At 44.2% G+C, this 25526-nt stretch overlaps 1 protein-coding gene and 1 long non-coding RNA gene across 3 annotated transcripts in view; one reads left to right on the top strand and one right to left on the bottom strand.

The window, feature by feature from the left end:
* Positions 1-6805, bottom strand: part of LOC116419841 — a 46773-nt gene extending 39968 nt beyond the window's left edge. Inside the window, exon 1 of the long non-coding RNA XR_004230162.1 lies at positions 5561-6805. This is a non-coding gene — a long non-coding RNA (uncharacterized LOC116419841). The remainder of the gene's footprint in view (positions 1-5560) is intronic.
* Positions 1-25526, top strand: part of CLNK (cytokine dependent hematopoietic cell linker) — a 230735-nt gene that overhangs the window by 155559 nt on the left and 49650 nt on the right. Inside the window, exons 7-10 of one of the 2 annotated variants that reach the window (XM_031942106.1) lie at positions 8210-8247; positions 9311-9452; positions 15412-15512; positions 18452-18497. In XM_031942106.1, coding sequence (XP_031797966.1) covers positions 8210-8247; positions 9311-9452; positions 15412-15512; positions 18452-18497 — 327 coding nt within the window. Of the gene's footprint in view, positions 1-8206; positions 8248-9310; positions 9453-15411; positions 15513-18451; positions 18498-25526 lie in introns of both variants that reach the window. The other variant, XM_031942105.1, reaches the window with a different exon arrangement.

Genomic DNA, 25526 nt, shown 5'->3' with positions numbered 1-25526 from the left:
TGCAATGTGTGTATTCATACTTATATATGGGCATGTACATGTATATGTGTATTATGTACATCTTATAAAATCTTATTTGAGCCTCCCAGCAACCCTATGGGTGCTATTACTATTTATTTTTTACAGATGAGGAAAATGACTCAAACAGAGCTTAAGTGACTTGCCCAGCACTGCTAGTAAATCTTGCCAGACAAAATTGAAACTCGGTGTTTTCCTGCCTATAAGTACAAGTCTCCATCCACTGTGCCACCTAGCTGCTTTCATGAGAATCACCAATCTTTCTGTATAAATCCAAGCAGCCTTCAGCAGGCAGGAGGATCCTCTATGAAGTCTTTCTTAAATACTCCTAACCATAGTGATAGCCTCCTTCCCAGAAATCCTTTAGTATTTACCTTATATACCAATGATTTGATGCTAAATATTACTTATTTAGGTTTTTACAAGATAGGGGCAACGTTTTACATTTGTGTCATATCCCTATCAGCAAACACAAAGACATACACTTAGTTCATCTTGGATAAATCCTCGTTTAAGGAATGAATTCATGAATTTCTTAGAAAATTACAAGTAGAACAATCTCCAGATAGATCATTACTGAAAAGCTGGGGGATTTTCTATGTGCTATTTTATACTGGCAATAAGAGGTAACAATATCAAAAATTATAAGAACAATAAAAATAACATCATTTTTTATTGTTCTTATAATTTTTGATATTGTTAGCTCTTATTCCCGGTATAAAATAGAAACTCTTTTGTGTGGTGTTGAAAAATCTCCACAATCTGATTTTTTTAAAATAAGTCATCATACTAGTTATAAAAATGGTGTAATAATATAGGCTCTAGCCACTAATAACCAGTATGGAAACTCTGCTTTTTAAAAATTCCTCTAACAGTAACAGAAATATATAGTTGTAGATTTAGTAGCGATTCATGATTGATGGTTATTATGAATAATCCCTCTATTGCCTCATCGTGGCATGGGAAAATCTGGAGTCTACAAGGCTATCCTAGTGGAGGATGAGCTTTCTTAGCAAAATGGAGTACACAGAAAAAGTTTTGAATATGAATCCAATAAATGGCCTATGTCTGAGAACAAATGGAATCAGGTACCAAAATGGTCGTCATTATAAAGATAAAGATTCCAGAGGATAAATTTGTTTGTTCAACCATAGAAATTCACAAAGACTATCTTCTAAGAACCCGAGGGATGCTAGTCACTGGAGAGTTTATACATCTACAAATAAATATATATTTTTGATGTCCTGAAGTAATAAAAACATGGCTTGAAGGGATGCTTTATCGTTACAAAGTATTTGGTGAATATTATTCCAGTAGTGCCTCCCATCAACCCTGTGAGGAAGTTGATTATTTACATTTTTCAGATGAGGAAACTGAGGCTGCAAGAATGAAAGTGGCTTGCCAAAGGTGGTCCAGCTTCTAAGACTCCTGTCTCCCAATGTAGTAGGTTCATTACTTGGATGTATTTGGAAAGGAAAGTGAGGATCAATGCAGATTAAGCAATGGCTCCCCGAACACCTGCCTGTAGATCACTGATCCTTCCTTCCAAAAAGCTCGTGGGGAGTCATCTCATCACCGACTAAATGCAAACTGACCCAATCCCAAATCTAAAGCACTCTGGCTGGCCCCGAGACAGGAGACAGTTTCAGCTCTGGATCACTTATCACTGACAAAGAATTTAATACAAGATCTTTTCCTTTTGAACCCACTGAATGATGTGATTTTCTCCAAGGCTAAAGAAACAGGCTTTCTAATCTTTTGAATGAAGGAAGAAGAGTCAGAATTGATGTTTCTGTTTAAAAACTTGTACCCGATCACCTTAAGTCATTATATTATAACCTCATGGTCCCTTTTAATGTCCAGAAAAGTACATATTGATTTACTAACAACAACCACAACAGAATCTTCTCCCTTTATCTGGGAGTATTTTATTTTCTACTGCAGATGCTGTTAAGGAAAGCTATGATTTCTCCCCTTTAATAGAGGCAAACTAATGCTCTTAAGAATAAATGTAAAGATGGCAGGTGTGTGATGTATGGACATTGAATGCCACCTGCTGGACCAGACCATGTTCTGCAGCTCCTGAATTAGCTCAGACCAGGAAATCACATCTCAGCTTTGGGGAAGGTCTCCCCAGCACCCAGTCCCATCCCACCAACAGTGGCGATTGGTATTAAACTGCCAGATCACTCACACCGTACCAATAATGACATCTGTAAGAGAAAATAATCACTCCCTACGGGAAGGGTTAGAGAAAAGCCATGTGATGAGCAAATAGCACACCACGCCCGAACTAAGGGTCCCTCCACAATTTCCTGCGGTTATAATTGCTAACAAATGATCTGATCTTCTCCTGACTCAGTTTCCTCGTTTGTAAAATCAGAACAGCAATTCTTGTTCTTTGTGAGCCATAAAGTATGATAGACCAGGCAGGGCCTAAAGGCAGAAAATGGATAATACGTCCCCCTACAAATTACTTTTTCAGTACACAGGACAACAGTATCTTCTGTACGTTCTACTGACCCTTCTGAAGGTCACAGAAATGAGCCGATAGTATGGGGTTCGGTTCCCTCTGGACATTCTGGAGGCGGGGGCCGACACAACACTCACCTCCAGATTTCAGAATTCATGACAGAAGGGCTCTAGAATGTTGAAGACAAAAATTTCCTTAGCTTGAAGACCGAGCTCTTCATCTTCTAAATAAGGAAATTAGAGTCAAAAGAACAGAGGCTAAAATGGTAAGAAGCATCAAAGGCCTTGGACACGTAGCCCAGTACACTCTGGGTCAGAACCTACTAACTCTGCTCTGGCCGAGCGTGAGAAGTCGCCTGGAACAGAAAGCGGAAACCTGCCCCTGATCCACATGCAAGGACCTCAAGCACAGAATCAGGAAGGAAGAATTGCGAATCTGGAAGCTGAAAGGGAAGTTGGAATGGAAAGCAAAGAGTTGAGAGCCAAAAGTGGCCTTCGGTACAAAATATTATCATTCTGTAATCCTAAAGTCAGACCTCAGATTCCCCCAGGGTAGGTTTTCCTTCCTCAAACTCACATTACACTTTGTTTAGCTCCTACCTACTACAGTTTACATTTTATAACTATCTGTCTTATTTTCCCTCCCCCAACTCTAAATTCCATAAACCTAAGGAGACTCAGAAAGATCTGAGTTCATATTCAGCCTTTACTAGTTGTGTGACCCTGGGCAAGTCACTTCACACTGTTTACCTCAGTTTCCTCATTTATAAGATGGGCTGGAGAAGGAAATGGCCAACCACTCCAGGATCTCTGCCAAAAAAAAATCCCAAACGGGGTTAGAAGGACTCAGACAGGACGGAAATATCCCGACCGAGTTGAAAGGACTCTGAGATGTCGTCCAGTCACCCTGTGTACACACTGGTTACAGCATTATTTGCTTCCCATCACCCCATCAGAATTTGAACTCCTGGCGGTCAGGGATGATACCGTCCTTTTTCCCTGTCTTCCCAACGTGGAGCAGTTCCTGCATGCAGTAGGTGCTTAGGAAATGCTTATTCACTTTCTCAGAGACCGTGCAGTCCAATGCTCTCGCCTTCTTTGCCATCCCCCAGCCTAGCTCGGAGCCCGACTGGCAGCTTGGTAGATTAATGACATCCAGGGTTCCAGAGAACTGGTCTAGTGGGTTAGAAGAGGCACTAGAACCCTGCTCCACTGGCTCCCGGCCCAAACACCCTCCAGCTGCCTCCCTGCTTCCTCTTCCCTGGAGTCCTTGCACCTCTGGCCACCTGGAGCGACCAATCCCTATCCTCCATCTCCGGATGCCTCCTAGGTGCTCCTGCTCTAAAAACAGAACTAAGACTCATTGACTCAGCTGGTTTTTCAGCCTGATATCTGCCTGATTGGGGCAGTTTTTAGTGTCTTCTCTGTAGCCCCCAGGAAAGGGATCTTATATTTACTTATCAGTTTGCAAAAGGCACATGGAAGTTAAGGAATATAAGTTCCTAGAGGCCGGTGTCATATTTCCAGTACCTAACAGGGTGTGGATCCTTTGAACAGAGAGGAAAGTGTGAATAATTAGGAGGATGCAGGGAAGGCTTTCTCTAGGAGATACTATCTGAGCTGAGCCCTGAAGGAAGCAAAGATCTCCATGATTCAAAGGTAAGGAGGGCCAACGTTCCTGATATGGCCTGGAACCTAGTAGACACTTGTGAATGTGAATTGAATTGAAAGAATTCATGTCTAGTAGGGGGAGGGCTGGATAAGCTCGGGGCCCCTTCCACTCTGGGATTCTCTTGCTCCCCTGAACATCAAGCGCCAGTGTGGGGAAGGCAGGATTTAAGATGCAAGGACTCTATTGGAAATTCCAATCCTCAACTGGCTAAGTCACTGTATCAACTCTTTGTTAGTCTAATGTTTATCTAATCATGTCTCCATAAATGAAATCGTGCCTTAAAAAATCCCCAAATCCCAAAATTGCTCTAGAGAGTGTACCACATCATAACCCCCTGCCTGGCTGAAATCCTAAAGGATGACAGAAGATGAAAATTGTTCATCCTGGAAATCCCATGGGGATCGAGATGAAATCATTTGGACTGTTAAATAGTTTTGTGCCTTAATGCAATAAGGAGGTTCCCTAACTATCACCCCACTTCATGACTTCCTGTTTCTACCCCCTGCTAGAACAAGAGCTGAATCTAATGAGATTGGGTTTATGAATTGTTATGCTAAGTGAGTTTAGAGAGTAATGTGGCTTTGTGGGCCAGCTAGCTATCTAGATCCCACAAAAACGGAATCACTTGGGGTGCACGTTAAATAGGGCTGCTTATTAATGCACAAACTTTATTCCTCTATGGACTCAAGTTCAAATAGACGCTTACAAGTGAAAATAAACCTGGGCATCTCCACAGAGCAGCAGATCTCACTTACATCCCTCTAATGAAATGGCCAGCGAGCCCTGATCCCTGATGGCCATGATTCTAGCCACTGACTGAGCCCAGCTTACTGGCATCAAGCCAAGACAGATAATTACATTCTTCCTATAACCCAATTTTCCTTGTACTTTCAATTATACCCATTAGTCTGCACATCCAGCTTTAAAAAAAAAAAAAGCTTTGTGTAGTGATATTGTATACAAGAAGCTGTTGTTGGATCAGTGACACTGAAGGAAATTGCATAATTTTGTATCTAGACCTGCATTTTTCTTTGAGAAATATGACCTGATCGTGTCCCCTCCCTGACAAATGACGCAGATCCGCTCCCAAGTACCCGGATTGCTGAACATTCAAACTGAAGACACCTTAGGACATAGAATAGTAGAGGAAGAGAGACTTTCAGAATGTAGAATTTTAGAACAGGAAGGATCCTTGTAAATAGACCATTGGAATGAGAAGGGACCTTAAAACAGAACATAAGTGTTCAATTTGGAGAAATCTTAGAATCAGGGTATTAGAGCAGAAAAGACAGTTGCTCCCTAGAAAATCATAAAGGTTCAAGACTTTAGAACAGAGGACAAAGAATGCCATGGCTGGGAGAACCTTGGAACACAATGTTAGAATTTTAAGGGACTTACCATGGTCAGGGACCTTCCCGAATGTTGGAGAGCTCAAATGCTGATGTTAGCGTGGAGGGGAATGGTAGCACTAGTTTGCATTTAGATGCAGCGAGGTGGTACTTGAGACCACCGGAGTCCGGTCTCAGACACTTACTGGCCCAGTTTGCCTCAATTTACTGTTCTGTAAAGTAAGAGTAATAATGGGTTGTTATGAGGATCAAATGAGATCATAATTGTAAAGCATTTAACATGCACCTGGCCCATAGTAAGTACCACATAAATGGTAATGGTTGGGGGTATTATTATCAGCATTATTATTAGCATAAGACCTTACCTTTGTACGAGCCAACGAGGCAGTTACAAATGACAAATGGCATAATGGCACCACACTGTCCCCAAAGGGTTTCTTCCCAGCCCTGTCAGAGAGTACCTTGGGTTCCGTTTCCTGGTTTGGAAGCCTTCTCAGCTCGGACCAGTTACCTTGGCCCTGGGCCTTGCATAGCCAAGCTGACAACTTCCCCAGATACACGGAACACAAAACTGCTGACTTGGAAAGAAAGAGTTCATCTAGGGGACCCTCTCAGGGGTGCGAGAGGACATGGTTCCCAAGTAGGACTTTATTAGTGTCAGGAACGCCATTGAAGAAGTCCTTTCTAGGCAAATGTTCAATTCCAGTCTTAGGGAGTAGCTGAGAAGACTACCCTGGAGACAGAGCCAAGCCTCGAGCTCAGCGCTCCAGGAGCTAAGCCCACCACTGTACCTTCTGCCCCATCCCTCCTACACGACCCCGGGCCTTTTTGGCCAAGTTCCACGAAGGGTGGGGTCACTCAGCTGGCAAGTCCGGCCTGGCTCGCCGTCCCCTGCGCCCCACGGCCTCCGCACTGCAGAGCCCAGAAGTGATCTCGGTGACCATATGGGCAAGCGGGTGGCAGTGACGTCCGGCTCATTTGCTCCGCCTGGCCCCGCCGTGTTTAATGCGTGACCCTATTAACACAATTCTATTGCGGAAAAGTGCAAACTGCCACCCGGGAGAGCCGGCCCATGTCCTCCTTTCTGCCTCCTGTGATATAATCGGTGTGGGGTCAAGCTTCCTGGTCTGAATTAGTGCCTGCAGAGTGCCTGGGGGCTGCCCGGGGGAGCCACAGCAATGGGCCCCAACAGGGAGCAGGTGCGGCCAGTTCTTCCTCTCCATTCTCCTTATTCCACATCAATTAATGAGCTAGAACAGGCTTCAAACGCTGGCCCCACTCAGGTCTTGGGAGTTAAGGTTTCCTTCATCCCCACAGTCCCAGTTAACTTCCCCAATGGGCCGTCCAGCCCAACAAAATACCCTATGACCGGGCACATGACCAAGTGATGGCCAAACCAAGGAACCATAATGATGACGTGATACCGGTCCACATGGATACATGTGGAACACCGGGTTCTTGTCTCAGACACTAAATGTGATGCTCTGGGCTTATAAAATGAAGATGATACAGACTCCTGAGAGTCAAATAATAAAATGCCTGGTAAACCACCATATATATCTCAGGGATTATTATTATTGATAAAAGTGCTTTTCTCGTAGAAATGTGTGGTCCATGGTACAAATAAGATTATCCCCATTTTACAGATGAAGACAATGAGGTAGTTTAGTAAAAGGGTAATTTCTCAACTTGCCCTGGGGTCAGTGAGTTGGGCAATCAAGCATGGAACACAGGTGTCCTGATTGAGAGTTCACGGTTCTTTCCCATACATCATCGTCAGGATAACCCATTGGAAGCTGGCGAGAAGCACTGGAGAACGGGAGATTCACATGAATTAGTTGGGTCAGCCAGTTACTTGGACCTTTGTTTGTTTTCACAAAGGTTAAAAAAACCAACCACTTGGGCCACTTGCTGGTCCCAGCTGGGAGAGCTGAAGTGGAGGCTCCCAGGTTGATTCTGAACGTTTCTCATCCTCCTTCCCTGCTCCCTTTTTGGAAGAACCAGAACCGTATGTCACACATCTGAAAAGCAGAGACATCACACTATAATGGGAAGCCCTTTGATCTCAGAGTCAGGAGATCTGGGTGCAGGGCCCAGCTGCTCCAGAAACCAGTTGTGTGACCTTGAACGACATCACTCTCCTGTGTGCTTTCTCTTCCTCAACTGTACAATGCAGGGCTGAGATAATGATGTTGGTACTTGCATCCTACTGGGGAAGGCCCAAGGCCAGCTTGGGTGTGCGAGCAAACAGATAGAAAGCTGAAAGCTCTCTTCAGGAATTAGAAAGCAAAAGCAAGCAGACAGGAATTCTTAACCTTGGACCCTCTTCCAAAGCCTGGGGAAAAGGCGACCCCTGTCAGGATCAGGTCCTTAAAAGAAGAAAATAAAAAGGTTGCAAAGGAAATCAATTCTACTGAAACATGCCTGTTAGAATAGGTAAACAAAAACCAAAGGTCTCAGATCCCAGGTTAAGCCCCCAGAACTTGGGGCCGGGTGGGTAGAGAGGCTTCCTGTAAGAAGTGGCCATGAGACAGGACCGGGAGGGAGTTTGGGGGAGAATGCACTCCAGGCCTGGGAGGAAGCCTGGCTCTCAAGGGTTAGAGGAGGCACATGGAGGTCCAAGAACAGCATTGCGATCACATGAAGGTTAGAATTCTTCTAAAACGTCATCACATTTTTATCTTTTTTTCTTTAGCAGGTCAGCACAGAACTGTTTCTGAGGACTGCTCCAGCTATGTAAGTCTACTCAATTCTCCCCTTCGACCTTCTTTAAAAAGGAGAGTGGTTTGGGGAAAGCCGTGAGGTTTTTGACATAGAGAATACGTTTTCCTTAATGAAAATTAGTTTCCTCACAATCCCCGTTATACATTTCAGAAAACTGAGGCATGGACAAATTAGTTTGCTCAAGATCAGATAAGTGTTTTGACTCTTGGTCCTCCAACTATAAAAATAATGCGCTTTCCTAGAACCACAATGGAAGGGACTTTGAAGGTCATGGAGTCCAAAGTTTCTTAAACTGTTTGCTGTGACCCCCTATGGGGTCCTGAAAAGATGATTTATTATCAGTAAATGTTTGCTTTGTTTATCTGTTTCATAAACCCACGTACCTGGGCTCATGTACAGAGTTCTCTGGTGAAAAGGTAGTGATTAGAAACTGTTTAAGAAGCCCGATCTAGTCCAACCCCTTCATTTGAGAGATGAGGAAAGGGACTTTAAATTATTCTGCAAGATTGAGCAGTTTGAAAATCAGAGGTGGGATACCAAGGACCTCTGACTCTAGAGTCAAGCCCCTTTAGCCCACGCAGATGGTGAATTAACTCACTTGGGAGGCCTTCTGGTGAGGACATTGAGCCCGGTGTTCTTATTGTGTCAGTAGGTCACCAGTATGTGGCCATAGCCGGTCCTCACCATTCCCTGAGTAATTACCGAGCCCCCTCCCAAACCAAAGCTAGGCTTTCTGCCCGGGAAGCCGTGGAAAGTGGAGTAACATTGGGAGCCTGATGGGAACTTGGGAGCTCAGCAGTGGGTGGTGAGGGACTGGATTTGAGAACTTAGAAGGTCTGAACACCAAAATACCATCTGAGAGCCTTCTCCCCATCAAATTCCCGATGCTCTGGACATAGTTTCAGTTGAGTCTTTCAAAAATAAATCTAAATTACGGTCCCTGAGGGTGCTTCAGTGCCCTGACCTTGGACAGGTCCATGGTCCAGTTTTGCTCCTTGAGGTGCCTCTGTAGCAATGCTCTTCATCAACATAAAGCTCTTTCATCTTCCTTATGGGGCTGCTCCCTTCTCCTTAGGATAGTAACATAGCAAACTGGGCTGATGGAGTGCAGGATCCTGAGGGGGAATACTACGAAGAAACCATGGATTTCCCCAAGGAAGGACTCCCATCTATGAAAATCTTACCCGCCAGACCAATAGAGGACTCCCAATATGCAGGTAATTTTGTAAAGGCTGAAATGCAGGGGCAGTTACAGTAACCGAGGCTCACTGTGTCTGGAAGGCCCCTTTCTCCAGGAAGCCTTCCCCGATTCCCACAGCAGCGAACCACCTCTCTGTTCCCGGATCTCGCTAACCTTTCCTTTCTCCCAGGGATGTTGCATTGTTCATATTTATGCACATCTCTCTCCCACAGGTGAGGAGGTGATCTGGTCAACAGGGAGCTGGCTTTGCAGGTTCAAATTCTGCCTCTGCCCTATACCAGCTGTGTTGTCCTTATTCAGTAGTTTTAGTTTGGTTTTTGGCAAAGATGCAATAGTTTGTTGGGGTGTTTTTCTTCTTTTTCTATAATATAATTGTTCTCTCTGGGAGCAGGTTTCTTGGGGAGGTTTTCTGGAGGCAGCCTTAGTTTCAGTTCAGATCAATAATCACTCCAAACACAGCCAGCTGATAAAATGCAAACGTTTATTTTCTCCTTCCTTGGGCCCTGGTAGCTTTCTTAGAGGCCTCAGCTTTCTTTGGTTCCAAGAGCTCCCTCTGAATGTTTCTAAATCCTTCAGCCAGCACAAAGGTGGAAAATGGAATGAATCTGACTCCACCTCTGAGAGTGGGCTTGTGGGCTTCCTCCCAGAGTGCTCTTTGGCCCTAAGAGCTTTTTGCTTATATGAGTTCTCTAAAGGTGTGAACACAAGCATTGTTTCTATCAGTTCCACTCAGTCCCTTGTTTCAAGTTCTGGCCCATAACAATCTATTCATAGAATCAGATCGATCATACTGAACCATGCTAAATTAGGTAATTATTGTCTCTATCAATTCTAATAACTTAACAGCTTGTAAGGATTCTAATAGTTTGCCATTGCCTTCTCTAACTCATTTAATGAGTGAGGAAACTGAGGCAGATTGGGTTAGGTGACTGGCCCAGGGACACACAGCAGGCATTTGTCTGAGCAGTATTTGAACTCGTCTCACCGACTTCCAGGTTCGACAGCCTATCCACTGGACCACTTAATAAACCCCGACTTCTCAGTGCTCTAGGGAATTCTTTAGGACTAAGAGAGAAGATACCGACCTTCTCTGGTCCGCAGCAGATATGGAGGTGAGGAAGTTTCTTATACCAGTGAAGTCCTGAGACTAGTGTCTAAACCTACTTGATAATGGTTATTATTATTATTTTTATTATTATTAAAACCCATCCATCACAATCTATACAAAGTAAAATCATCATACAAATGTCTTAGTACAGTTTGAAACTTTAATTACCTTGAAATTTCACTGAGACTTGTAGGATCCCCTCGCATGAGCCATAGTAATTTCTGTGTGGTAAGGGGCTTAGCATACCACCAAGGCCATGTAAAGGGGGATACATGACAACAGAAAGGAGACATGAAAAAGACTTGTACAGGTTAACCAGGTGAGAACTGGCTGTAATCTTTACTGATGTAGAGAGAAGCCTCCCACAAGATCATGGACCCCCTGAAGTAGATGTCACCAGAGCTTATGGAAATCAACTCAACTAAATTCATGGCAACGATTTCAGAGCAGTGTCTCCCAATAGCCTGTCCTGACTACTTACGAATGAAGGAGGTGGGAGGGCAGCCCAAAGGAGGGTCCCAAGAAAAGGGCTCCAGAATTGTGAGGAGGGAGGGAAGAAGCAAGGCTTGGTGACTTCCCAGGAGAGCTCCACCTGACTTGGACCATGAAGTAAGAGGAGGATCACAAAAAGCCAAGAGAGATTAGGCAAACATCCATTATGGCTATGGGACTAACAAATGGATGAGCCTAAGAGGAGGAGGATAAGACTCCAAAGACAGGCAGGTGGCCCTGAATATCAGATGTGGAGATGGGGAGCCATTGAAGGTGTTCGCCCTTGGAGATTTTCCATCTCCAGCTCTAAGGTCAGTTCGGTTCCTACTGCTTCTAGACCACATATGTAGGGTCCTTTCTCTTTTCCGTGGCACAAATCGATTGAACAAACATTTATTTAGCACCATATGAAGATGGAAAAATGACACAGCTCCTGCCCTTGAGCCGCTTATCATTTATAATGGGGATACAAGAATGGGATTGAATCCAACCCGCGATTTGATCACTGTACTCCCTCTACCAAAACAAAACTTTCTTTGCAACTTACAGCCTTAGAGAGAAGTTTGGACACAGAGTTTACGCAACTTTCAGCAATCTGTGTCATTTGAACCCAGGTCTTCGTGACCTAAAAGCCTTTATCTTCTGTACAGTGGGCTGGGGAGAATGTCATGAGAACAAAGCATTATCACAAAATGTTTTAGGAAAATTTGAGAAGAGATGGCTGATTTGAGCCAAAGAAAGCTTCATGAACAAAGCCACACCCAAGAGTTTAAGGGAAGGAAGTGATTGCAATTGGCCACTTTGATTTCAGTTGGTTACAGACAGACCCACCGACTGACAGATGGACCAAAGTGGACAGAGGGCTAGGCTGTCTAAATTGGCAGGGAGCCTAGAGATCTTCTGAGCTCAGTTCTAGTCGTCAGGCTGTCACTTAAGTGGCAGGGCTCTGAGACAGGCCCAGCTCCCAATCAGGGGGAGCCAAAGCCTCCCAGCAACCAAGGAGCATTCTCTTATTTCTCTGGGTTCATTCGTCTTCCCCTCAGAGCCAGTAAACCCAGTTGGCAGCAAAATCGTATGTGGGGTCTTCAAAGTGTAAGTCCAAGACCCCAAAAAATCAAAGCAAGGTCTTTCAAAATGGCATTCCCACTGTTTTCAAACCAGCTCTCTAGGCAAGGCTTAGAGATTTGCTAAGCATTATTCTCAGAACTTGTCCGCTAGATTTGGTTGGAAAATCCAAGACAGCACTTTTCTAACTATTATGCTCCATTAAATCTCATTTTCCTGCTTAGCAGTGGAAATTATTTTTGCCCCAATCGAGAAGACAATGTTAGCAGCCTCTGGTGATGATTTTAAAACTTGCTCTAGACAATTTCTTGCCAAAAACACCTCCAGTCTAAATAAGTTCTTCCCCATCTGATCTCATAGCACCTCTATCAGCACCTGGCATTGCAATCTGTACTCACCTGTTCAGGTGGCTCATCCCCCTTACCCAAAGGATCAGTTCTTTGAGGGTAGAGATGGTCTCCTTCATCTCTTTATGGTTCCTTCCCCATTTCCTCCATCTCAACCCAGTCCTCTGCACATGAGATCATAGATTGTAGCTCTAAAAAGGTGGCCCTGAAACATAAGTGCTGATCCCCTGACTAAACCCAGCGGTTTTTCCATGGCACCCAAAGCCTCTCTTTGTACTAGTGATTGAAACCATATGCCCGCATACGGTTTGGACAATCCAGGTCTGCAGCACCTGGCGTGGTTACTGGGATAATAACCCCCTGAAAGAGGCTTGGGGTCCTTTGAAGATGGGAATTGTGGGAATGCTGCCTCTGCCCACCTGCTCATTAATCTGGAGCCCCGGAGCCACTCTGTGATATCGGACACATTAACAGACATCCTGATTTCCTCCTGAAGGGCTCTAATCATTTCTGAGAGATGAGAGTTGTCAGCCACAGATTTCCCAAGAAATCACGGACACGTGCCAGTTTTAGTGCCTTTCTCATTACAAGATTAGAGCTAGAAGGAGCCTGAGAGCTCACAGAGGGGTCAGTCAACAGCCAGTAAGTAACAAGGTTAATTGGACCAGGTGCTGTACTGAGTGCTAGGGCCAGTCAACAGTCAATAACCATCAGGAAAGACTTGGGTTGGACCAGGTGCTGTACTGAGTGCTAGGGCCAGTCAACAGTCAATAACCATCAGGAAAGACTTGGGTTGGACCAGGCGCTGTACTGAGTGCTAGGGCCAGTCAACAGTCAATAACCATCAGGAAAGACTTGGGTTGGACCAGGTACTGTACTGAGTGCTGGAAGTACTAAGAAAAAGTAAAGGGGTCCTGGCCCTAAGGATTCTACTGGGGAGATGCAGTCTGCATATCTAGGTATATACAAGAGCTTTGGCATCGGAGGGTCTAGCAGCTACAGGGGCAGGAACATCCTTTTGGAGAAAGTGATGTTTGAGGTGAGCCCTGCAGGGATGGGAAGAGGGGGCTCCTGGCAAGAAGGACCCTCAGTGTGAAGACACAGAGACAGCCCAGCTTCTTACAGATAAAGAAACAGATCCAGACAAGCAGGCAGCCAATGATGGGCAGAGTCAGGGCCAAAACCTGGAAGTCCCTACTCCCTACTGAGTGCACCCCGGACTTTGGCTCAAAATTAAAATAAATTATGTTAACCCAGCTAAGACCAGATTTGAACTCATCTTCCAGACTCAGGGCCAGGCGCTCTGTGCACTGGGGCACCCTTAGCTGCCCTTCTTCTGGTGCTTTTCTAAGCCACACCATTTCACTCTCCCTACTGTCTCTGAAGCTCTTCCACTCTCCCTCAACAAAAACAAAATCAGAGACTTATCCATTCTCCATCTACAACCCATCTTAAGAGGTGGGTACTTTAGCTCCAGCCCTTTTCTCTTCTCTCCAAGACTATTTACTAGTCTTTCTTTTCACGTGAGTTTTCTCTCCTCCTGAAATTGCTTTGTATTATTTCTCCATTTAAATGATTTAACCTCCATAGAATGAAATCTTCTACTAGAAAAGTGATTTTTCCCCTTTTTTTATTTCCCCTGCACACATCACAGTGCCTTTTGCACCATAGTACATACTTAATAAATATGTCTTGAATAGAATCAATTCTTTCCCCCTTTGCTTCGAATACCTGATACCTATAATGATTAGAAAATCCACACCCCACAGTGGAGAATACACTGGCCAGAAGTGAGTTGAATGACCAGAATGTCTCATGGGAGTTTCATAAAGAGCCGGGAGTCTCCCCTTTAGATGTCCCTAAAGAACATCTCGTCCCCTCAGCCGGGAAGTTGTTTCCTCTATTTCTGACTTTCCCAGATTTCTACTCTAGACTGGTTTGAAAGTCTTAGCAAAAGGGAGAATTATATGTAATGTGTCTATAAAGGAAGGACTTACTTCTACCCGGGTGTAATGCAAACCAAGTTGAACCAATGAGTGCCATGGGTCCCCAGGCTTCAAACCAGCTAGACCTACCGGGTCTCTCCAGGAGCCAGCTTCAAAGATTCAACAATGCCCCCACCCAAATAGTCCCCGGCAACCCCATCCCTGCACGGTTTCTTAGGACGTTATAGAAAAAGATCTAGGTCGTCTCCTCAAGCAGATGACTTGTCAGTCGTCTTTAACCACCGATCCCAGAAGTGGACGATGGGCACCTAGAGACGGCTCCTGAGAGGTACTTTTCCTGTTCTCTGTTAATATGTTTTAGTGCCCTCCATGACAGTTTTGTGCTATGTTCATTCTGAGATCAAATTACATGTTACCATGAAGGCTGTGAAAGCCTCAAGTGGCTGGGAACATATGGTCATAGCATTTTCACTTGCTGGGCAATCATTGCCATCCCTTATGTCCCTCACAGCAAGGCTGTGAAAACAGCCCCAGTGGAAGAGACCACGGCGTTCACCACTTTGTAAGAGTGAGAGGAAAGGCTAAGTGGCAACATCACGGGTCGGGAAAAAGGACTAGCTTTTGAGTTAAAAGGCACGGGTTCAAATCCCAGCAGATGACCCATGTTCAGGGACAAGGATAAAAAATAAATAGCTCAAGAAGAGGCTGGACTGCAAGAGGGAAACAGTGAAGTACTTAACTCTTTTTCCTAATATCAGTGTTTTACTGGGGAGTCTATGAACCATAAACAGTCTCAAGTGTGAAATATGGGCCTTCTATGCTCAAGGCACTGGCTAAGTGCAAATTACTAAGAGGCTAACGATAATCGGGACAAGAGCTAATAATAACCGTGACAGTGGCCACAAACTACTAAGAGGCCAATGATAATGGTGGCAGGGCCGGAGCACTTCCCTCCAAGCTCCAGGCTGTTTGAAGAGAAACAGATTCAGAGCTGGGTTTCCATTTCTTGTTTCACAGACACGCGCTGTTTCCAAGAAGTGATGAGCTCTCCCTTTCCTACCCAGCCCGATGCTTCCGCGAGGCAACAGCAGTCCTGGAACCTCTGGACGAGGTCAGAGGTAAGTGAAAGGAATGGGACCCATTGGGACTGGGGTGAGGTGTAAGAATCCGCCCTTTGAGCCCAGAAGGGAAGGACCTTTGGGGGACGCGGGGGACCTGGGAAAAGGACCCTCTGCATCCTGCCATGTGACAGGGTAAGGTGGGAGCCAGATCAGCCAGTGTGAGCGCAGGAGGGTTTCACAGAAACCCAAGGTCCCGAAGATGGGGCGGAGAGAGAGATCACAGAGCCTTAATTAAGCACTTACTGTGTGCTAGATATTATGCTGAGTGCTAGATAGAAAAAAGCAAACAAGAGAGTCCCTGACCTCAAGCCACTTAGCTCCCGATGGGGCCAGGTAGAGCCTTAATTAAGCACTTACTGTGTGCTAGATACTGTGCTGAGTGCTAGGGGTACAAAGCAAGTGTAAAAGCATATGCAAATATGCGAAGGATCCATGATTTTGGCAGCGAGGGGAACACCTAGCAACAGATCCCAACTTGTCAGTGGTTTAGGACAGAAGTCTAACAGAAGTGAGTTGAATGACCCATAATCAACTAAAAAGTATCGCTCAATCGGAATTTATTAAGTGCGCACCAGGTCGGGGCTAAGGGCTGGGGATACAGATACAAACTCCTCTACTTTTAGCTAGCTTGGCTTCCAGCAGAGAAGAGCAGGAGTGCACAAGCGCACAATGGGAAAAAGAAGATAAATACAAAGCAGCTGAGAACGTGTTAGTTTGGGAAGGAAGGCACTAGCAGCTGAGGGAGGGCCAGACGCTTTGTCCACAGGATGGTCAGTGGGATTCCGCAGAAAGTCAAGGCCAGAAGGAGGCTGGGAAGCCAGGGCTCCCAGCCCAGAGCGTTGCCGCAGATCAAGGAGCAAGTGCACACATGTGTGCGGAACCTGCACTGTCCCCATTCCCCCCATCACCACCCCCCACACACACATCACATACTCTTCCCTTTCTATCTTGTGCTCTTGCTAAGGAATAATCCCCAAGTCAATGCTACCAGGGCTACTAGAAAGGAGCAGGATGACAACTGGCACCTGCAGAAAATCCCTTCCCTTTTGGCACTGAGTGTAAACCCCCCAAGGGCAGCGCTGCTCTCACTTCTGTCTTTGTTTCCCAGACGCCTCCCGTTTCTCCTTTGTTATAAGAGATCAGACTCCAGGAGAGACCATGTACACGTACACATGGGAGGGCACAAAATAAGATTCTATTTAAAACCATAAATCTCCATTTTGTACCACAAAATATATAAATATATATTGTATATAGATGGACGTACAAATACATGTAGATCTAGGTAAGTTTATTCATATACACACATATTCTACTCATTACCTTCAAAACTGTCCTGCTAAATCTCCCTTCTAAACTGACCCTATAATTTAACGTTCTGGCAAAACTGTTGAGCATCCTGTCAGATGCCTGGATGCTAGAGAATTAACTAATATCCTGCTGCCATGATGTTGGCAGCAGTCGAATGTCATCTCAGAAGCAACTAAGTTGGGAAAGAGGACCTAAAAATAACACCACGGTGAATCAGGATGTACTCCCACTCCTCGTGAATTGTTCAATTTCTAAATTTCACATGATATCAACTGACTACGAATCGTTATTTTAATCATCGACACATCTATCACTTTGACAAATTTGAGGCTCACAAACTTGAAAAATAGATACTGTTGATAGGACTTACCCCATGTTATAGAGAAGGAACTGAGGATCCCAGCAGCCCAATGATCTTAACATTTGTGTCAAAGGTAGAATTTCACCCCAAATCTTCCTGACTCCAAACGCAGAATTCTTCCCATAATATTCCTCATAAATGAGCCAGATACTTCCAGGGCCCAAGTTACTTTCAATTTAACAAACATGTATGAAATGCTTTTGATGTTATAAAAGACAGAAATAAGACAAAGTTTGCCCTAAAAACACCAGAAACAAACAACCCTTACGTTCTCTCCCAATGCCATGTTTGGCTCCTTTAAAGGGCTTTGAAGGATGAAATATCAGGACTACTGGGATATCCCAGCACACACAGGGCCTTTCCCATCCATCTACCCTCTGTATCTACAATATTTCAAAAGCTTGGGGTTCTGGATATGCCATCTATTCCTTTCTGACTTTTGAAAATTAGTTAATTTCTCTGGGCTTTACTTTGTGAAATGAATGGACTAGATGGGTTCTCAGGTCCCTTGTTAATCTTTGATCCCTAATTCTATAAGTGTACATAGTCTCTCCGCTGATAGAGACACTTCCATAGCTTCATAAATGGTTTTCATTATTTACTGTGGTTAAAAGCAATTTCATCTGGCCACCCATTTTCTGGAGATGAACTTATATTCAAATAATGCTTGAAAAACAGACTTTCTCTCATTGTTCTAATACATGAAGCTTGGCAAAAGATACTGGCTTTAGCCTTCAAGATGCCAGGTTTACCTGGCATATACCATAAGGAACCATGGAAGGGAGACTTTTTTAGGTAAGACATCTTAGCTTTGCCTGATAGATATGGCACCAATAGCCAGATCTACTTGGACTGGAACTTGAACAATCTGCTCTCGGTGTTGCAATTACTATTACCATAATATGCACAAGCATCCTTCCCAGCTCCATCACCACCACCCCCACACTATGTGTGTTCCCTGAGAGCTTACTCTGAATTCAGGATTACTTTCCAGAGGCCTAAATTACATGTTTTATGTTAATTTATTCATTCTTCATTTCCTTCTGAATAGAAGGTTTGAGGTCTTTATGCTGTTTGCTCTGACAGAATATAATCTTGCAAAAGGGCAAGGACCATCCTTCCTTTGTCTCTGTATGTGCATTGCCTAGCCCCGTTGCCCAGTACACAGCAGCACATATTAAGTGCCTACCTGTTGATTGGTAGATTTCTACCCTTAATCCTGCAGTCCAGATCACTATTAATTGTTTTATAATATGTTTTTCAGGAGGGGATGCAGATTTTAGCAGATATCAGAGATCTAAATCTTAAAGGTAAATATGTATGTGGGAAACATGGAAATGAAATATAACTGTGTTGTGCCTCTGCTGTTCAAATGAGTTTTTATGTAAAAATCATGGCTAACCACTACAGGGTGTGTGGAAAAGTCAGAAAAAGGGAGGAAGTAAGAGAGAGAAGGAGGGGTAAAGGAAGAGTTAGAGGGAGAGAGAAAGAGACCCAGATAGACAATGGGATAAAGGGAGGAAGGGAGGAAAGGAGGGAGGAAGAGAGTGAGGGAAGGAGCAAGGAAGGAAGGAAGGAAGGTAGATGTCCCTTTTATTAATCACCTTGTGACAACTTTCTCCAAAGCAATGTGCCTGAATACTCTCGCTAAAGCCCTAGAATAGAATGCACCCCGTAAAACTATCTTAAACGTGTGCATCCAGTGCTTCATGGTCCAACAACATTTCCTGGGCGTTCTTGTACTCCAGGCACTGTTCTAACCATTGGAGATAGAAGGGGGAACAAAAGCCACTCCATCCTCACAGAGCTCCCACTGGTGGGGATGTCCACCCCATGTTGGGGCACGCATTGAGGGGTACCAGGAAAAGTCCCCTGCAGAAGGCAGGGTCCGAGTCATCTTAAGGAAGCCCGGAGGCCAGGTGGCCGAGATGAAGCTGGTGCACTCCAGGCAGCCAGAGCCAGCAAAGACACAGGCTTGGGAGCAGAAGGGCCACCCTCAAAGAGCAGCCAGGCTGCTGCATCCTGGGATCTCAGAGCCCTTGAAGGAGAGCAAAGAGTAAAATGATCACAGAGGTGGGGGGGGGGAGTGGCAGGCTAGGGGAGCTTTACTAGCCAAAGCAAGAGCTTTCTATTACATGCTGGAGAGAGCAGGGAGTCACTGGGATGTTATTGCTGGGGAGGAAGGGAAGAGAGGGGCAGCAGACTTGGCTTTAGGAAAATTGCTTGGGGGCCATAGTTGGAGGCTTTAGGAAGATCGCTTGGGGCCCATAGTTGGAGGCTATCTAGGTAGATCAGCCAGAAAGCTACTGAGGAAGCCCAGGTGGGCCTTGAGCTGGACCAGGTGACATAAAAGAGATGCTGAAAAAGAAGCAACAAGCCTTAGCAACAGAGCGGAATGAGCAGCTACAGAGAGTGAAGAAATGGGGGCGCCTCCTAGATTGGGAGCCCAGGGCAGCCTAAGGAAGCCAAGAAGAGGTCAGGTCTTGGGTAGATTGCACTGAAGGACTCTTCTATAAGTTCAAGTTGGAGATATCCAATAGGGATTTGGAAAAGGGAGGCTGGTGGTCAGGAGAGAGGTTAGGGCTGGATAAATCGTTCTGAGAGTCCTCAGCAGAGTAGATGAGGGCTGATGAGATCACCTGAGGGATAAGAGAAGAGGACCTAAAATAAAAACCTGGGGAAGTCTACAGCAGAGGGTATCTGGGGGTTCATTTATTCTAAACCCACGTGGAAACTGACAAGTTTGGGAGAGAGTGAAGATCTGAACTCAGATCCCTTGGTCCCAGATCTAGTGTAGCTTCACCTATTGCACATTGCCTCCTATTCATTCCTGAAAACAGTTTTGAAGTGCCGAATGTAAGTCTGATGATTCTCTTTTTATTGTTTTGTAAAAGTTTGATGATTCTCTTTTTACAAAGAATAAACTGAAGTGGAGAAGTCGAGTGAACTGACCAAAAGGCCGGCACAGGCCTAGTCAGTGCTAGAGTCGGGATTCAGTTTAATGTTGTCCCAAACCTGCGTCTTTTCTACAAAGGCCATTTCTCAATTTCCAAGTAAGATCCAAGAATAGAAAGGTGATATCAAAAAGATGAGACAGGAGGGAGATGAAAATTAATCAGAATATTCCTCATTTATAGGATCATCCGCAATGCCTGGAAAATGCTAAGATGATTTATACACTCATTACAAAATACCATATTTTTGATGCAAATACATTCTCAGATAATTTATTCATTCTCACCAAATGTCATGGGAAAAGAAAACATATTGGTGGATTTCACTAATGGCAGACTTTTGCAGTGATATTTGTCATTAAGTTGAGCACTTAGGTTTATGTTAATATCTTTTTCGTGCTATTTTTTTCATGATATTTTGACATTATCTAGGGTTGCATCAACTTTTAGAATTTCTCGTGTCTTTACTTGTGGAGCATCGTACAGAAATCGGCTTTCTGCACACTGATGAAATAAAAAATTCCCCTTCCCAAAGTGTCCATTCTGGGACACTCAGTGATCAGCTAAGATTAGTCCCTAGGATCCAGACAAAGAGCTTCATTTTCAGAAAGGGGTATCACTAGTGCTCAGCGATCCCCGATTCAATAGGTGCTGACACTGATGGGAAAAACAAGGCAAAATATATTTTCTAGGCCTGGGTTTTAACAAAAAACATAAAACTAAAGGCAGTTTCCATCGTGATGACAAAAATGTCTGACACAAGAATGAATTTGCAAAAGGGAGAAAATGCAATGACCCATTAAAAAACTCAGTGATGAAGTCTCGTGCAGGTGACTTGGCAGAGAAAAACTAAGAGGTTCTTAAGACACAAAACAGCCATCTTTCCTTTCCATAAAGAAGATTCAGCATGGAATTATGGGATTCCAAAGCCAAAGGGACCTTGGATCATGGAGAGATCCTAGAATATCAGAGATCGGAGGGACCTTAGCACACAGAAGCAGAGAAGACCAATGCTTGCTGTTCTTTGGCACCTGATGACTGTCCTGGGCTGGTGCTGCCGGCCCTTTGTCCTTGAGGACCCAGAGGAGAGGATTAGGGACTGGACTTGGGATTTCAATGGTAGGGGCAGAATACCTTCCACTAGGATAAAGCAAAGGGCCCAGGAGCCTGTGACACGGCCACAAGTACAAGGGGAATTTCACACACACGTGTACATGCACAATGTACGGCACACATGCATACATGCACACATGTGCACACACATGCCAGGAACTCAAAGGGAATACAGATTCCAAAAACCTCATGCTCTCAGCCTCTGGAACACCTCGTAGGCCCCGTGATCAAACTCTTTTTTGCCAAATGGCAAAAGCCAAAACTTTCTGTCAGGAGATTTAAAGTCCCTGGGGCTTCCCTAGGACAGGAAAGGAGAGAAAGGAGCAGGGGCCCCAGAAGTTCGGAAGAACCCTGGACGTTTTAGCAATTCACAACTGACTTCATTTTATCTGAATCTCTCGGGCTGAAATTCGTTGAGGGTTTCCTCCAGGAGGGCCGCTCCGCTCCCGTGACTATTGATCATGGTTGTTTCTAGGACCAGTTTAAGCCAAGCTCAGGCTTAGATGGGGGCCCCCGGCCCATCCCTGGGTAAGTCTGTCTTCTGTGGGAGGACTTTACGAGCACACACATGTCTGTGACAGATGTAGGTGCTCAGACACGTGCAGTCCAGCACACTATTATATGATATTGCCATGATTATCATCATTCTATATGATTACTCCTATTATTATAAGTTGTTCCTTTAAACAATCCTGTGAGATATTTGTCCCCATTTTAGAGATTAGAAATTGACAGCGTGAGAAGTTCCGAACCTTAGCTATTTACCATCAGGGAGGCTGTCGGGGACCCTTTCAGGCCTTTGCCCCATGCCCCCCATTGCCCTTTCATCTTGCTTGAAGAGAATTCTGAAGGTTTCACTTTCACTCTTCGGCTTCCATCCATTTCTGACATCACTCAGTTCCTAATTCGTGAAACAGCGCAGACACCCGAAGCGGGTCAAATGATCTGGCTTCAGATCCTCGCTAGCTTGTGTTATTTTGGGCAAATCGTGATTTGAGCCTCAGTTTCCCTAATTGTAGGATGAGAGATCAGACTAAATCATCTCGAAGGTCCCTCCCAACTCTTAGTCCTCCCCTCTATTGCTGGCCGGCAGAAACCCCTTTTCAGTTTCTCCATTCTCTCTCTCATCTCTCAGACCAAGTCCTTGCTTGAAGGGGTTTCCATATCAGGCCTCATCAACTGCACAGAAAATTCAGTCCCTAGAACTTCTCATCATTTGGACTCATCCATAATTAATCACAGAGATAGGAAGTCTTAATATTTAATTTCTGTCTAGCATCACTACATTACACTTGTGATAGGCCCAAATTGTTAACATATTGTAATAACTCCACTTTATTTTCCAGAAACTGACTAAGGAAGGGACGGTCTCCCTCTCATGTCCCCATCCATAGCTGCAGGGTCTCCCCGATTCACTACTGCCCACTCCTTTATCTGCGAGTGAGTTTCAAGCCTTGATGGAAAACCAAGAATGAGGCTCACAAGTTACGTGCCCTGGGTTTAGCAGCTTCTTCCCACGAAAGCAGAAGACACCAGCTATCTGTGGGGGCGCTGGTGCTGTAGCTTCCAGTCTTCTTGGGGTCCCTGCTCTAAACTCAAGAGCCTGGATAGGATAACACCCCACAGTCCAGGTTCTGTGTTCAGGTCTTTTCCCCACATCCACAGCCCATGTTCTGTGTTCTAGATCCTGCCTACATCCCACCTTCTATGTTCTAGGTCCCTCTCACACTCCACATTCTGTAGAGTCCCTCCCACGCCCCACATTCCAGGTTCTGTATTCTAAGTCTTTCCACATCCAACATCCCACATTCTGTGTTCTAGGTCCCTCCCACACGCCAGGTTCTGTGTTCTAGATCCCTCCCACGCCCAAATTCCAGGTTCCAGGTTCTATTTTTTTTTCCAGCTGTACCACTCTAAGATAGTTTTAAAGCACTGCACACTTAAAGGCTCGCTGACATCTGTGGCTCCATCACCAGGTCTAAACTACGTGATGGCTTTAAATGCTGGAGCTGGTCCCAAGAGCAGCAAGTTCACCTCCTTCCCCCCAGCTCAAGTCTTACAGGAAAGCGAAAGGACAAGATGAAGGAAGCCCCCAAAGGTTAATTGTCTAATAGCCAAGTCTGGTATCCAGGACTCCTGACACTCCCCCCTCCCACACCCCTCCCACTTTCGGCTCCATCAGTTAGCAAATGTTGACAATGGTTCCCCCTGCCTCCTATGTTCTTGCTTTGACTCGGGCAAATACAGAGGTGGCTATAACATGGCCCCCAGCCCCACGGAGCCCAGGGCCAGTTTTTGTAGCTGTCCAGCCCTGGCCGACCCTCCGTGACCCCGTTCTCTTGGCGGCGATCGGAGCGGTTTCCTTCTGCAGCTCATTTTACAGATGAGGAAACTGAGGCAGGGCGTGCAGACACCCGAGAGCTTCTCCAGATGAAGGGTCATCTCTGGCCTTTGTTGGGATAGCCAGCCCTTGGCCCAGGCAGCTCCTAAGGTACTGGTCTCAGTAATCACCGAGAATAGCCAGAGAAAAAGTCCAAATTCTTTATTGTCTCCTTCACAGTCTGTCTCCTTTCCTTGGGGCTCGGCTAGTTTTCTGGAGGGCCTCCAGAATGTGTCTTGATTTCTGTGGAGGAAGCAGGAGAGCCCCCTCAGTTTGGGGAGATGGAGTGAATGTCTCTCCCAGTCCTTGTTGGTTCTTATATACTCTGTTATAATTACATCATTGTAGGTGTGAATCTTGTAGAACTACATTAAGTACTAAGTACATGTACTGAACTGGAGAACTATTAATTAGCATCAACATTAATGCTAAACTAGATCACCATTGTCTTTATCAATTCCACTGACTTAGCACCTTGTAAGAATCTTTGTTTCAAGTACAGAGTTCTGGCCCATTACAGTAATTCCTCTGTTGGATAGTTGTCAGCATGGGGGAGGTGACATATGTCTATAGTACTTTGGAAAGTGCTGTATTCCTCAGCTCCCTCTCATCCCTTCTCCCTCTCGTATGTCCTCTCCTCTTCAGATTATTATTCTTTATCCATAATTTGATCATGTCCTCTATGCTTTGGATTATTATTCTTTATTCATACTTTGATCATGTCCTCTACGCTTCATATTATTATTCTTTATTCATAATTTTATCGTGTCCTCTATGCTTCAGATTATTATTCTTTGTTCACAGTTTGATCATGTCCTCTATTCTTCAGATTATTATTCTTTGTTCATAGTTTGATCATGTCGTCTATTCTTCAGATTATTATTCTTTGTTCATAGTTTGATCATGTCCTCTATTCTTCAGATTATTATTCTTTATTCATAATTTGTCTTCTATTCTTCAGATTATTATTCTTTGTTCATAGTTTGATCATGTCCTATTCTTCAGATTTTATTCTTTGTTCTGTTTGATCCATTCTTCAGATTATTATTCTTTGTTCATGTTTGATCTTCGTCTATTCTTCAGATTATTATTCTTTGTTCATGTTTGATCATGTCCTCTATTCTTCAGTTATTATTCTTTATTCATAGATTATTATTCTTTGTTCATAGTTTGAATGTCCTCTATTCTTCAGATTATTATTCTTTGTTCATAGTTTGATCATGTCGTCTATTCTTCAGATTATTATTCTTTGTTCATAGTTTGATCATGTCCTCTATTCTTCAGATTATTATTCTTTGTTCATAGTTTGATCATGTCGTCTATTCTTCAGATTATTATTCTTTGTTCATAGTTTGATCATGTCGTCTATTCTTCAGATTATTATTCTTTATTCATAATTTGTCTTCTATTCTTCAGATTATTATTCTTTGTTCATAGTTTGATCATGTCGTCTATTCTTCAGATTATTATTCTTTGTTCATAGTTTGATCATGTCCTCTATTCTTCAGATTATTATTCTTTATTCATAATTTGATTGTGTCCTATACACTTTGGATTAGTATTCTTTATTCATAATTTATCATGTCTTCTATGCTTCAGATTATCATTCTTTATTCATAATTTGATCACATTCTCTATGCTTCAGATTATTATTCTTTATACATAATTTGACTGTGTCATTTTTCTATTCTAATCCCTTCCCTGGCTCCCTAGTACTTACAAAATAAAATTAAAATTTCTTGACTATCGTCTAATAGTCCAGCTTTATTTCCAATACCCTTTTCCCCCATATTCTACAGTTAGCCAAAACGAGCTATTTGCCCTGTTACCTTCTGCCTCGTTACCATCTCTGCAGAGTGCCTCTTTCCACCATCTTTTGGTGAAGTTCTACA

The sequence above is a fragment of the Sarcophilus harrisii genome, chromosome 6 (genome assembly GCF_902635505.1).
Source record: "Sarcophilus harrisii chromosome 6, mSarHar1.11, whole genome shotgun sequence".
In the NCBI taxonomy this organism is placed as follows: Eukaryota; Metazoa; Chordata; class Mammalia; order Dasyuromorphia; family Dasyuridae; genus Sarcophilus; species Sarcophilus harrisii.
This window is presented reverse-complemented; position numbering and strand designations above follow the sequence as displayed.